At 36.7% G+C, this 14,757-nt stretch overlaps 1 protein-coding gene across 2 annotated transcripts; it reads left to right on the top strand.

The window, feature by feature from the left end:
* The first annotated feature begins 2,423 nt into the window (after positions 1–2,423).
* On the top strand, positions 2,424–12,712 carry LOC104221037 (protein ENHANCED DISEASE RESISTANCE 2). Of its 2 annotated transcripts, XM_009772009.2 has the most exons (21): positions 2,425–2,802; positions 5,768–5,842; positions 5,961–6,014; positions 6,094–6,159; positions 6,237–6,286; positions 6,415–6,545; positions 6,838–6,884; positions 6,961–7,058; positions 7,827–7,922; positions 7,997–8,061; positions 8,145–8,216; positions 8,480–8,626; positions 8,739–9,046; positions 9,575–9,638; positions 9,724–9,899; positions 10,372–10,473; positions 10,560–10,610; positions 10,703–10,846; positions 11,413–11,508; positions 12,098–12,199; positions 12,352–12,712. In XM_009772009.2, the coding sequence occupies exons 1-21, from the start codon at positions 2,647–2,649 to the stop codon at positions 12,442–12,444; spliced, it is 2,193 nt and encodes a 730-aa protein (XP_009770311.1). In that variant the 5' UTR covers positions 2,425–2,646; the 3' UTR covers positions 12,445–12,712. The 2 variants fall into 2 exon arrangements, with proteins under 2 accessions (XP_070003589.1, XP_009770311.1); XM_070147488.1 differs by lacking the exon at positions 8,145–8,216 and having other exon boundaries at positions 2,424–2,802.
* Positions 12,713–14,757: the final 2,045 nt, after the last annotated feature.

The following is a 14,757-nucleotide window of genomic DNA, read 5'->3' as shown; positions in this document are numbered from 1 at the left end:
ATTCAATATTGCTCCCTATCTTTCATGTGATTCGTTTGCAAAAAACAGTAAACTGACATAATTGTAGTGGGTGATAAACATTTTTTTCATTTTTAGTTAAAGATTTTTGAATTATGCACCTTACTTTTAAAGTGAGACTTTTGGGCACGAATCCGGATTAATTGAGTCCCAAAACAGATATCGGGCACGGGTGGAACACAAAAGATAAAAAATACATATATTTTCTTTTCCCAATTATATATTGCTTCCTCTTTAAATACAAGCTTTGTTTTTTCCGTTCACAGTATCTAGGGTCTTAAACAGAACTTTTCAGAGAAAAAAGCGGGTGTTTCCGAATTATAATATATATTCACTTTTAATTTTTTCTGTAAGATTCTTGTAGCATTTCTGGCCACATTAACACACTAAATCAATATGATATCAGATGCAACATCCTTATGGCATCTCTGAACGTTAATATATCAATCAATAAGGTATCCGGAGAACATTCCTATGCTCATAATCACCACTATAATTTGTTTCACTTATTATCCTAATTGGCATTTTTTTACTATTCCAGTAATGTAAGAAATTATAATCATGAATTATGACTCTTGTAACCGTTCTACTTATTTCCGCGTTGGAGTTTGATTAATCCGGATTTGTATCGGAAAGTCCTATTTAAAATATTCTCTATCAAAGATGATTCTTTTTTCAAGGCTCGGATTCGAAATCTTTGATTAAGGATAGAAGAATACTTATCACTCCACCACAATCGTTAACGGTATATGTGTGTGGATAAACTAAAATATATATTAAACTAATATATATATATATATATATATATATATATATATATATATATATGTAAAGGCGTACTATCACTGGAGGATCTACATGGTCTCTTGTGGGTGCTCAAGCACCCATTATCTTTGACCAAATTTAGTAAATTTGCATAAACTATTATAAAAATATTTAGATAAATATTGAGTGAGCACCCACGACTAAATTTCTTTTTCTCTTTTTCTTTTGAAATTTTATCGACGAGCACTCATAACTTTAAAATTTTGGATCCGCCACTGCATATTAGCTAAGTTTGCAAGCGTCCAAATCCTGAAATGGCGACAAGTTAATTGAAGGACAACAGACATATCTAGTTCCACAGTTGTATTTTTCTTTTTCTTTGTCTTTTCTGTCTTTATTTTTTTTGGAGGGACAGTCTGAACATATATTTGTGGCATTATCTTAAAAATGTGTTATTTGGTTAGGGGATCAAATGTCATGGGTTTGTACGCTGTGTGTAAATGGCCTCTCTTTGTGCACATGGAGATAAAATAAGATTATTTTCAGCTTTTACGTTTTGCTGGCCATCAATTCATGGTCATTCACCTTTCTTCTAAAGAAAGAATATTGACTTGTGTTTTTAAAATGTATTTGAAAATAAAAATAGCAAAGCCTGAACATTAACATCGAATCTTTAGACAAAGAAGATGTTCTATAGCACACAAGATTGACAATTTAAGGAGTAAAGCATTGCATTATACGTTTTTCACATATTGCTGCATGACAATAATCAAGATCATTGGAAATAGAACTCAAGACGTTACAATTTCCATTATTACATGTTTAATTAAACTGGTCTTTCTTAATGAATTTCGACTTCAACCATCCTAATAAACTATAAAGGCACGCATTTAATGTCCGTCTTACTTAGCACTTAGTTCCCTCGTCACTAATAATATTCTCCTTCCTGTCCACTTTAATTACTTTTTTTGGCTGTTTTCACACATATAAAGGAATCCATTGTTTATTGGAACTATAACAAATACTCCTAGGTTCTTTACTCTAAGGGCTACCTTGCAAAAAAGAAGTTAATTCCTTCTTGATATACGAAAAAATCAACTTTTATGAATCACGAAAGGGCTAAAAATCAATTAAGTGAACCGGAAAAAATAATTTGTTCGCCTGAATCTTTTTTGTTCCCTTCTCTCTCTCTCAAAAGTGATATTGAAAACTTCAAATGCAATACTTAATTATATAACTAATATTATAAGGGGTCATTTGGTAGGATGGATAAGAAAAAATAATCCTGGCATTAATATTAAGTACAATCTTATCCCTTGTTTGATTATTAATTCTGATATAAGTTATTTCAGGGTTAAAATTAGTATAAGATAACTTAGCTATTAGACGGTGGAATAGTAATCACATGATAAAGAAGTAAAATTAAAATTCCAAAATTAATACAATATACCAAACAATCAATAAGAAATAATATTAGATTAACTAATTTTTCAGTATAACTAATTAATCTGAACATAATTTGTCTTTAAACCAAACGGCGCCTTTACCCAACCCAAAGGAGTCTTTTTATAGCAAGTAAAGGGTAAAAGAATCAAATGACATTTCAAATAATTTCCGCTGCCAAACTTTTGTTTCTGGTACGCGCAAATACAGTTAGTTGCCTTTTAAACCTTTTCACAAAAAAGAGTTATTATACAGAGAGCCCATACCGCCAAAGCAATCATCACATAAGACATTCTACAATAAAGAGTAGTTACTGCATTGAACCTCTGAAGATAGACAGAAAATCATCGGTTCTTGTTTGAAAAATTTGTTGCATAATTGAAGTGGAACTGTTATCTTTGGAGTTGGATAATATTTCAAATGGGGGCTTCACAGAAGGATTCATGTAGAATGGAAGGGTGGTTATATTTGGTTCGCTCCAATCGGTTTGGACTTCAGTATTCTAGAAAACGCTACTTTGTTCTTCACGATCACCTTCTCAAGAGCTTTAAATCGGACCCTGTTTCAAACAACGAGGTCCATCATTCTCTCTCCCTCTCTCACTCTGTGTCTTGTTGCCATATATAGTGCTAATTCTTGATAAACTATTTGGGTTCTTGTTTTTTTGTTAAAGTTTAGCATTGACAAGAATGGCTTAAGTTTAATTGATATCAAGTTCTTGCCAACTTGTAATCTGATTTGCCTATGTGCTATGTTATTTCTTTGTGCTGATACTAACCGACGTAACCATCAGAGGCAAGTAACGCTGCACCCAATTCTTTGTGACAATGTGTCTAATACACACCCACACAACATTTATTTATCTGGATTTTAGCCCTTTTGAGTTACTACGTTCTATGTTAATAATTTGTATATAGGAAATGAATTTTTAAAGAAAAATAATAGTCTAGAGCTACTGGGTTCTATCGAATCGATACCTTGTAACTCTACATCTGCCCCTATATGCATGTAGCGCCAAGTTCACAAGGGTGATTTTCTTTTTGATATAGTAGTAACTTAATTAATATGTAGGGAAGAAGTGCCAGTATAAGAAGGTAGTTTCCAAGCTATCAAAAGTTCATAGAACCACATTATAAGTACCAAGGATGCTATATCCCATACTTACCGCCTTCGTTTCCTATATCTGAATGCCCAGCTGAACATTATATCCTTCAGTATAGCTGGCAGGGGCGGATTAGGGGGGCGGAAACGAACCCCCTTCGCCGAAAAATTACACTGTATATATAAGGCAAAATCTGGTTTTTACCTCTATATATTAAGTTTTGAACTCCCTTAACACAACCCGAAAGTGTAGTTTAGTGGTCAAGGGGGTTCAAAACCTTCGTAAGGTTATAGGTTCAATTCCCACTAGCTACAATTTTTTTTTTTGAACCCCCTTCGTGGAGATCCTGTCTCCGTCACTGATAGCTGGCATTAACAATTGTTTGCCAAATAAGCTCAGTGTTGTCCACCATAACTAACTCGATAAATGGCAGTGTACCAGTAAGTGATTCATATCCTCTCCCCATAGTTTGCTTTGTTCGCACCATCTGATCCGAGAAATCCTTTCTTCTCGTCCACTTAGGAGGGTGTGGAAATCAGTGCGGATTATGGTTGAAAATTAATGTTTGACAAGTAAACAGTACCTGACAACATTCAAGTATGGATATAGTCTCATCGAAATGCAGGTAATTATTCCGCTCCTAGGAGAAGTGATGGCCATTCTCAAGGATAAAAAAGACTGAGTTTAGTATGGGAAATGTACACGAACTTTGTTCCTCTCTCTTTAAGAGCCTATAGTAGAAACACTTTACTAAGAAAATACTCCTCTCTCCGCACCATTTCCGAAGGGAGCCTTGGAGCAACGGTAAAGTTGTCTCCATGTAGTCTTTAGGTCAGGGGGTCGAACCGTGGAATCAGCCACTGACGCTTATGTCAGGGTAGGTTGCCTGCATCGCATCCCTTGGGGTGCGACCCTACGTGAACGCGGGATGCTTTATGTACGGGGCTGCCTCTCTGCACCATTTTCAGGCATCCTTCTTCATCAGTGGATGTTTTGCCTATGGTGTGGCTCCATCAAGTTATGGTGTTCATCAATCTCCCAATTTTGCAATTATTGTCTTCTGGCTCAAAATGTAAGCAGCTAATCAGACTTTCATCTCTGTACCACATATTCTTCTTATAACTCTGTTCCCATGTGCTGTTTTGAATTTTATGTTCCACTGAACTCCTCCCATCCTTTCATTTCTTCCTCCACAATCTGCAACCATACGGTATCGTAGCGACCTCAGTTCTATAACCCCTTCTTTGGTGACTATATATATATATATATATATATATATATATATATATATATATATATTCTGTCATTGTCCTCCATAGGGCTTTCTCCTCATTGCCAAATCTCCAATAACCACTTCCCCTGTAAAGCTTTCTTATGTCGCCTAAAACGTTCACCTCTATCCCTCCAAGTTTTTCGAAGATGTCACTGTCTTCAAGTCTATTCGAAACAAATTCATATCACCTCCTTTCTGTTCCATAGAAAGTTCCTTTGGAGTCTCTTCAACTACTTGTGACCTCGGCAGGCCTTGCACAATGGAAATGTAACATGTCATAGTGTGCTCTTGATCAAAATCTTCTTTCTCCCTTTTTATATGTACTTCTTTTTCCAGCTAGTCATTTTCCTTCGACTTTTGGAAGATTAAATGCTAATCGCTTTGTTCTTTTAACTAAAAACACACAACTTATTCATTTGATTCCAGAAGAATTCTATGAAATTAGAGCAGACTTATAGCAAGGATGTCGATAATGACTTTTCACTTTGAAGTTTGAACCTCCAGTTGATTTCAAAATGTCTCCACAGTCCTCACAAATTCTAAGGACTTAATGTTTTCGGTAGCATGCCCGTCATTGCATATTTTAATACTTATTCTTCAAGTTTTGCATAGAAATCGTTGTTTCTGGAAAATCTTATGATTTTTTCTCATCTAAAGACTGATAAATATCACAATTAGCTACATTTTACTTTTAAATAAAAGAAAGAGGATCTAAGGAGAAATCTCTATGCTGGTCCATACTAATATTCTTGTAAGTCGGTTCTCTCTTCCCATACGTCATCCTTTAGTGTTGATTACCTCGTTGTTTAGCTGTATTTAAGTGGCGGACTCGGCTTTTTATGGATTATAACTTGCTTACAGCTCTTCAATTGTCTCTAGAATGGTTAGGTATCAACTTTCATCTTCAAGTAGATGAAAATTTTATTTTTTCCCAGTTCTTCTGTCCTAGCTTTCCTTGAGCCGAGGGTCTTTCAGAAACAGCCTCTCTACCCCTTCGGGGTAGGGGTAAGGTCTGCGTACACTCTACCATCCCCAGACCTCACTTGTGAGATTTTTACTGGGTTGTTGTTGTTGTTGTTGTTGCTTCTGTCCTAGCTTTCTTTGGAATTATTCATTTGCCACATTATCAGGACTCAATGCAATATGTCCTGTTGATTTTTCTGTAGGATCCTGTTAGAAGTGCTGTTATTAATTCCTGCATTAGGGTGACAGACAATGGGAGAGAGAGCATTCAAAGAAAAGTAAGATCTTTATTCCCTATACATGACAGAGATTGTTTGTTCAGATTGGATTTTTCTCATTAAATGCGTTGACTTCCTTATTAAGACTTTCTGGTTTGTTACTTCTGCATTCTCCCAGGTCGTCTTCATATTCACTCTGTACAGTGCCTCAAATCATAATGATCAGTTGAAGGTGCGGAGATTACCTTCTCCCAGTTTTTGCTTTTATTTTTTGAGAGCAAGAGTGTCTAAAGAAAATTTACGAACAACAGTTAGGAGCAAACAGTCCTGAGGAAGCAGCAAGATGGATCCAGGCCCTTCAGGAAGCTGCTTTACAGGTATAAACTAGTAAATACTAAATATGAGCCGTTAACGTCTCCCTTTGTTGGCAACTGATGATAATGAATAATTGTAGCATAAAGGAAGTGCAGTTGATTGTCCAAGGAGCGATTCGCAGTCTTTGAGGTATATTGATTTGGTGTATCTATCTTACTTCGCCAAGGATCTTGGAGATAGTTATTCTTCGTACTAATAATTGTTCCTTTTCTCTTGCTGATTTCTCCTCTTTTTTTTCCCCCCTTTTTGCCACACAGCTTAAATAGTTCCAGCAAGTCTCATTGTCTGAATTCCATTAATTGGACTCTTTGTTCATCCTCAGTGGCAGATGCTATGACATCTGATGTTGTTGCACCATCGTCCTGGACAATCTTTGGTGGTCAGAATGGTAGGTTCTAATGATTGATATGTTAGAGAAGCTGGAATTCCATGTATGATTTTTGCTGTTGATTTTGTTCGTCCTTGAGGGTCTCATCAAGGATTTCTGTTGCAATGTGTTTGATCATTTTCTTTAAAATTCTTGTAATTCCTAATTAGCTCTCCTGCGAGGAAGGAGACATTGTTTGCTTTATCTTGGGAAATTTTGATGCTCATTTCTCTGGCTTTCTTTGCTAAATGGTCGCCTCCTCTCCATTTGTTTACTCCCTTTCCATTGGTTCTTAAATCACTTGGGCATGCAGGTCTTCGCCTATTTAAAGAAGCTAAAGATAGGGAATCTCATGGGAAGGTAACCTAATAGTTTCCAGCTCCTATGGCAGTAAACTTAGAAGCTCATGTTGCTGAACTTGTCTCATGCTGTGCAGTGGGATGATCACCCTGCAATAATGGCTGTTGGTGTAGTCGATGGAACTTCAGAGGCCATTTTTCAAACACTCATGTCACTTGGTCCTTCAAGATCGGAGTGAGTTGCAAAGTCTTTAACTAAATCTTTATACAAGCTTCAGTTGCAGAGACTTCACTGCTAGTAAAATTAGTCCCTCTATACGTATAAAGCATAACTAAGACTTGAATAAGTTAATACCAGAAAACGTATGCCTTTCTAGGAAATAACACATATAGAACTTTTTAAGGCCAGATACTGTACTTAAGCTTAAGTTCAGGTGTATATTTTGCTTACTTTTAGGTGCGACATGGCTGTGGCAAATGTTTTAGACCCCAACACCATGCTCGGCTTTCTTAGTTTATTACACAACATGTAATGCCCACACTTCTCTTTTGGATGTACTCATGCCAGCTTTGCACTGACTCACATCAATGAATCTTACCTTATCCCTCCCCCAAAAAAAAAATACTCAGCACTATGAAAGTGTTTTTTCCTGCAGTAGTTAAATCAGAATAAAACTAGAGAATTGAATTGTGAGTTTTGTGAATCATATAGAGTCGAGAATTGACGCTTATTGTTTGGACAAAAATGGAAAGATTAAGGTAAAATGTTTATATGTGAGTGCTTATAAAAAGAATGTTTACGCACCCGTCGTTGAGTGCATTTATCATGGTATATGGAGTAGATGGCATATTGTAAAATTAATCGAAATGCAGCTTTCATTGCCTTTATCTGTGGGAGATTGGAAATACGAAATAATGGGTTACAGTTCGTCCCCTGTTTGTTATTTTTAACCAAAGTATATATTCTTTGTATCCTTATACTGATATGTATTTTATTTTCCAGATGGGATTTCTGTTACTACAGGGGCAGTGTCATTGAACACCTTGATGGTCACACTGATATTGTTCACAAGCTTCTACGTCGGGATTGGCTACCTTGGTCTGGCACATGATATTCACTCTCCAAACTGTTTGTAGTTTGTCAGGGTTTATAATTGACATAAGTTATTGCAGGAGTATGAAGAGAAGAGATCTTCTTTTGCGGCGGTATTGGAGAAGGGAGGATGACGGAACATATGGTAACTATTTCTTTGTTTAAGTGGTCTTTGGCTGCTTTTAAAGCTGCTAGGTATGAGTATGACCTAGCTGTTTACTCCTGCAGTTATTCTGTACCATTCGGTGTTTCATCAGAAGTGTCCACGTCAGAAGGACTATGTTCGTGCCTGCCTAAAAAGTAATATATGCCTACTACGTAGAACGAGTATAAAGTTCGATTTTGTCACAACTTGTGGATATGCAATTTTATCATGGATGATCTAAAACTGAGAAATTCTCATGGTGCATGGATACCTAATTTTCTGCAGATCGTGCATGGTTGATAATTTGATAGTTACATCACATGAGTCATATGCTTCTGCCGCCTTGTTTTTTTTTTTTTGCACAAGACTACCTTTAGTAGAGCTGCACCTTATGGATATACTTTGTTAATCATTGCAGGTGGAGGATATGTAATATCTCCTGTGAATCAAAGGAAGCAGTCAGTAGTCAAGCATATGCTTGCTATTGATTGGAGATTCTGGAAGTCTTACTTACGAACATCTTCAGCCAGATGTATAACAATCCACATGCTAGAGAGACTCGCTGGTGTGTTTTTATAGATCTAGTTTCATGCACGTTTATTAGTTAATTTTATTCATATTTACACTTTATGACTGCTCATGGGGGCACAACTAGTAATTTACTGCTGCATTTGTAGCATTAAGGGAGCTTTTTAGGGCAAAATTAGGAGATTGCTCTTCCTCATATTTCTTGGAGGAGCAGATGAGAAACAAAAGACTGCATCAAATTGAAGAAGTTAAGGTTGAAATACAAAACAGATTGGAAAATAGGAAGAATAAGGCAGATATGGAGGAGGAAGAAGTGGTTAAATCACCTTCTGAACATGCAAGCTTGATGGGATTAAATGATGCATCTGATGAGTTTTTTGATGTCTCTGAACCACTTGATTATGACGAATCAGAAAATGGCTGGCCTTCTGATTTTGGCCCAGAAACGTACTCTCAGGTATTACATGTTTAAGCTATTATTTTTGGAAGAGCTTTCCAGGAATTCAGGAGGCTAGGCATGAATTTCATTATAAAAGCATGCCTATCAATTGCTACAAGTAATTAAAGATGTGAAACTTTCTTTCAATTAACCTCTACTTGAACAGCACCTTATGTATGTTTATGTGGTCTAGATTATGTCTTTTATCTGGTTTTAAGGCATATAGACTTGAATCCAACAAATATGCAGTCTTTTATGACTTCCACGTCTTAGGTATTGCCGACAATATTACTAGATTAAATTGATTTTCTTACCCCCTAACCCACGCCACCTCCCGAAGAAAGCTTCATTTCTCTCTGGGTATTTATTGATTCCCTTCATTAAATCCTAATGTGCTAGTCTATTTTGGACCTTATCCCCTCTTGCTCGTACTTGCCTTGACCCATCATCTTGTTGCAGATCAGTACATCTCCAGATTTTTTGTTTTCTCTTGTATTTCCTTATGTCTCTCTATTTCTTTGTGTTTTTTCCTTCTTCTTTTTTTAGGACACGCGGCATGCCAGATTATCATCTGCTGCTGTTTTTGTGAAAAAGTTGCATGATCTTGCTGGTGAGTTTGATGTGTGTTGCTATTTTAACAACCTCAATTAATGGAATGTTGAAGTTCTGAGGATTGAGATTCTTTTCAACTGCAGTTCAAAAGCGGGGTTATATAGATCTGCATGAGAAGGCGAAGGAAAGTACATTGTTGTGCTACTACGGGTCCACTCTTACAAAAGATCCAACTTGTAATTTGCCTTGCAGTTGGACCCAAACAGATCCGTCAACTTTTCTTATTCGGGGAGAGACTTATCTAGAAGATCGTAAGAAGGTGGGATTTCATAGTTGATTTTGTTATAACTGTCTTGTTATTTCATAAGCATGTTCTGATTCAATTTTGTGTGGTTCATCTGTCTCAACTGATCTTGCGAAATGGAAAAGCTTCCCTTTTAAAATTGATTTCTGTAGTTTGATTTTCCGGCTGTATAATGATTAATTTTTTAACCTAACCTACTGATCATCGCTCGGCAAAAGCCATAATATCTTTCTGTACCACAGCTAAGTGTTAGTTAAATTGTATTAAACAAAACCCATTGTTTGTGATACCATTATTCTTAAAACATGTCAAAAATGGCATACCAGCAAGGAAACTTCACTCCAGAAAACATGCAGGCTTCTTGGCTAGTTGTCTGCTACGCTAGTGTGCATGAGACTCATGTCAAATTTGTTTAGTTTACATATATTTCAAAGCTATGTGCTTTGTCCTTATTTTATGTCATTCGCTGGTTGTGTGCCTGTTACAGATCAAGGCAAAAGGCACGTTGATGCAAATGGTTGCTGCAGATTGGCTGAAGTCTGACAAGCAAGAAGATGATCTTGGTGGTCGCCCAGGGGGCATTGTTCAGGTTGCTTCTCTTATTCTGTGAAGACAATGGCACTTAACATACACATGTAGTCTGTAAACCTGCTGCTTACCAATTTTTATCCGCAGAAATATGCAGCTAAGGGTGGTCCAGAATTTTTCTTCATTGTGAATATACAGGTATATTCTCTAGCTTCTTTTATATGCCTTTTCTTTTTTCCTTCAGAATTCCAGAGAAATCCGTCATGTAGCTGAATGTTTCTTACATTCAGGTACCAGGTTCAACAACATACAGTCTTGGTCTCTACTATATGATGGACACTCCTATAGAAAATGCACCCTTGCTGGAGAGTTTCGTCAAAGGAGATGATGCTTATAGAAATTCAAGTTTCAAGCTCATACCCTACATATCCAAGGTTTGTTTTCTGATAATGAGATTGAACAGATTCTCTTTTTCACAAGTTTAATAATAATTATTTTTATTTAAGTTGCTCAACACATTAGTAAAAAGCTAGGGCATGCCATCAGTCTTGTTGTGTTTGCACTGAGCCATATCAATGAGAATGGTTGGTGGTAGAACTTTTGCCCTGTACCTTCCGAGTTCGCAGCTATTAACTGCACAGCAGCAAGTTGCTCTCACAATCTTAAGAAAACTGAATGCCTCTTCCAGTTCCAATGACAGGCATGCACCTTTTCACTTCTCAGAGGTCAATTTTACAACTTCAAGTAATATTTCAACAATAAAAACAATCATAACGGAAGAAATTTTAATTTAATGGAGAAATCCAGAGAGGGATATTGCATGCTCAAGTTATTTTCCCAAAATACATGTCATCCTAGAGTCGTGCATCGTAATTCTTTTCTGCTTTCTTGCTAGCTTTTTGGTTGGACTATGTGCTTTATCAGCACTGCTAATAGCACTTTAACAATTTTTCAATCCTTTTAAAGATCAGGAATCTTGATTTCTTTTTTTAATTATCAGGGACCTTGGATAGTCAAGCAGAGTGTTGGGAAGAAAGCATGCATTGTAGGTCAAGCACTTGAAATTAATTATTTTGAGGGAAAGAACTACTTGGAGGTAAATTTCAAGAGTACTTTGACAGGAAATGATGCTTTAATTTTGTTTGCATGTGTAGCTGCAAATAGTTGGTGCAGTTAATACGGCCATTTCCAAGATGTGTGAATGAACTACTTCCACCATGGCAGAAGTTCAATATCTCCTCTCGGCAAAAGTAGAATACTTTTACCAAGTTAATAACATAGATACTAGCTTGAGTCTTGAACCAATGTGGGACATCTAACAACCCATACTCCTTGCTGAGATTTGAACTTTTCAGCAGAGGTGTGTCAGTACTTTTCGGTTGCACTAATTTCATGTGGATGAGTTCATGGGTTTTAGGTTATTTCTTTTCATCTTCCTTTTATGTGTTGAGTGCGACAAAGGATAGAAGATTACTTCAGTTGCTGTTTGATTCATGTGGCAATTTGTGGATTGCTGTTATATGTTGACGCGTTGGTTTTACAAAGTTGTAGGTCAAAATTTAATTATCTTTAGAATAATAGGTGAAATACTCCTCCTTATATTGACATTCAAATCCAAACATCTTTTAATGTGGAAGAAATTTTTTCCTCATAGCGGATTCTTAAAAAAATTTGTGATCTTTCAGCTTGATATCGATGTTGGCTCTTCTACTGTGGCAAGGGGAGTCGTAAGCCTAGTTGTTGGATATCTAAACAATCTTGTCATTGAAATGGCGTTTCTTGTCCAGGTAATGTTCATGTCCCATTCTCCATTTAAGCATATGGTTTTAAATTGTGGAAAGTGCCAATGTTGTCAATTACATTGAAATTTCAATGAGGTTGACAAGCATTGAGTGTCTTATTGGAACAACGTAACTATCTGAAATATCTTTCTTCACAGGCCAACACAACAGAGGAGCTTCCTGAATATCTTCTTGGAACATGCCGTCTTAATCATCTCGATGTCTCTAAAGCTGTTCAAGCGAAACCATGATCTATGTATGTTTGTGTGTGTGTATATGTAGGTTACTCCAGATTTGCATAGGCAACATGGACGGTAGCGATATACAACTGCAAAAGCTTTACGAAAGTGACTATTCTTTGATTCAATCAAATAGCATGCCAGCAGTTTGCTGCGTTGGTGTCAGCTGTATAGTTTGCAGAAATACACTAATATTTTCTTTCCCAATTCATTTCCGACCTTATTCGATATTATCTGTACCCTAACACTGTTACATCTTAGTAATTTTGATGTTCTTAAATCTTAGTGTCTTTTTGTTTCATGTTAATGTCCGTTGAACTAATGCTGTGCCTGGCTGAGACTAAAGGGGAGAGATGAAGAGGATAAGACCTTGAAAGAAGCCGGTAAAAATAACCGAGGATATGTAATCATTGTGAATTCGTAGAAATAATTAAGTAATTGAATTTTTTCCCTCTAGTTTTGTTCGATTCATATTATACTCCACAAGTAATATGCATGCAACTTAGGGTTTATGAAAAAAACCTCTCTACCTCACACAAGGTAGGTAGGGGTAAAGTTGCGTATACCCTACCCTTCCCAAAGGCCTAATTGTGGGATCGTACTTGTATATATATTATTGTTGTCGGTAAAATACAGGGTATTTGTATTAATTTAAAGGAAAAGGTGTAGAAACCCCTTTGAATTCGTTTCAAGCATACTTAAATTTTGCAAGTATCCTATTACCTCATAAACTATTATGAAGTGGAATAACCGCACCATTAAAATATCACAACCACATAAACTATTATGAAGTGGAATAACTGCACCATTGAAATATCACAACCACATATTTGTTGGGTGGTGGAATACACGCGTTGTATTTTACCACTTAAATCATTTTTTTACTTCTCGTTATTATTTCTTCTGCTTTCATCGGCTTACTCTCTAATTCTAGAGTTTTATCATATGATCATGGGCTTCACATTTTGATTCAATAGTTAGTATTTTTAGTTGGATCTTTGTTGTTACTGTAAAAAGGAGATGGACCGGTGAAACTGAAAGTGAAGGATTTATGGGTCAAAATTCGCCCTTATAATATTTGAGGCAAGATAATACTAAAAAAGGAATTCTCGAGTCGTCATTAGTCGAGATGGGCGAAGAAGCAGCAAAGTCCTTGGCCGAAGTGGCGACATGAGCCGTAGTCGAGATGTCGACGAGAGGCGTAGTCGAGATGACAACAAGGGTCGAGGTCGAGGTCGAGGTCGAGGTCGAGGTTGAATATCGTTGATAAGAGCTGTAACGGCTTGTTAGTCAGGATATGGTATTAAAAGAGAATATTCTAGTGGATATTCTCTGCACTTGCAGTATTAGGGTTTCTAGGAATATGTCCCATATATATAGAAAAAAGAGATAATGATAGGGGCATGTAATATTCACTTGTAAGAACTCACTTTGGCAAAAAGATTCTTGTTTATACTAAGATTCTTGTTTATACTATTCCATACTTTTCCATCAAATCCGAGGATAACTCGAATATTCAAGGATTTGTCTGTCATTCATCATTGTCAGGAGGAACATCCTCCATTTCATCCTTTATTGGGTGAATCATTCCTCCTATTTACTTAGATGCCATTTATTGATATTCATCGCTATTGAATGCTACATTATTGCTCATGCTTTTTGAAACAGTTGTTGCATGTTGTCATTACTATCTGGCCGAACCCATCTATTGTTTATTGCACCCTTGAAAGTTTCGTCTAGAAATATTATTGTTAACTAAGTTTAACCCCTAATTACATAAATTTAATTATTTGAACCAAGATACGTATTTTTGGTCAAATAATTTGCCGCCGTCTGTGGAGATTTCTTAGTTAAAACTTTTAGTTTCTTCTATATCTACAACTAGCACGAGTCACTAAGGTAAAAAAAAAGCAGAAACAAGAACTCCTTTCTTTGTGTACACAAATCCCAACATGGTAGGTAACCAAGGGGAAAGGGCGAGAATAATAAGTGACCTTCCAACCAACCTCATGAACGTCATCAACGAAAGCTGTAAAATGGTAGACGAAGGCGCGATGCCCAGTGTATCCCCTAGGCGAGATGGGTCACCGCCCCCTTACTGCAACATCACAGAATCTCATGGTAAGGGAGCTTCCACATCTGTGGGGAAAAGACGCCCCCAGCTGTAAAAAAGCTCCTCGAAGCATGGATAACTGACACACTAACTAGCATACTCAATAAGCCTACTCGAGACACTACTATAGGAAACGAAAGGACTTGCACGATACAACAAGTGGACGAGCAGTGCAACCGACCTTTTCCTCCAATGATAGGTATTACTTACAA

This window comes from Nicotiana sylvestris, chromosome 6 (assembly GCF_000393655.2).
Source record: "Nicotiana sylvestris chromosome 6, ASM39365v2, whole genome shotgun sequence".
NCBI lineage: Eukaryota > Viridiplantae > Streptophyta > Magnoliopsida > Solanales > Solanaceae > Nicotiana > Nicotiana sylvestris.
The sequence above is the reverse complement of the archived record's forward strand: the minus strand, read 5'-3'. Positions and strand labels throughout refer to the sequence as shown.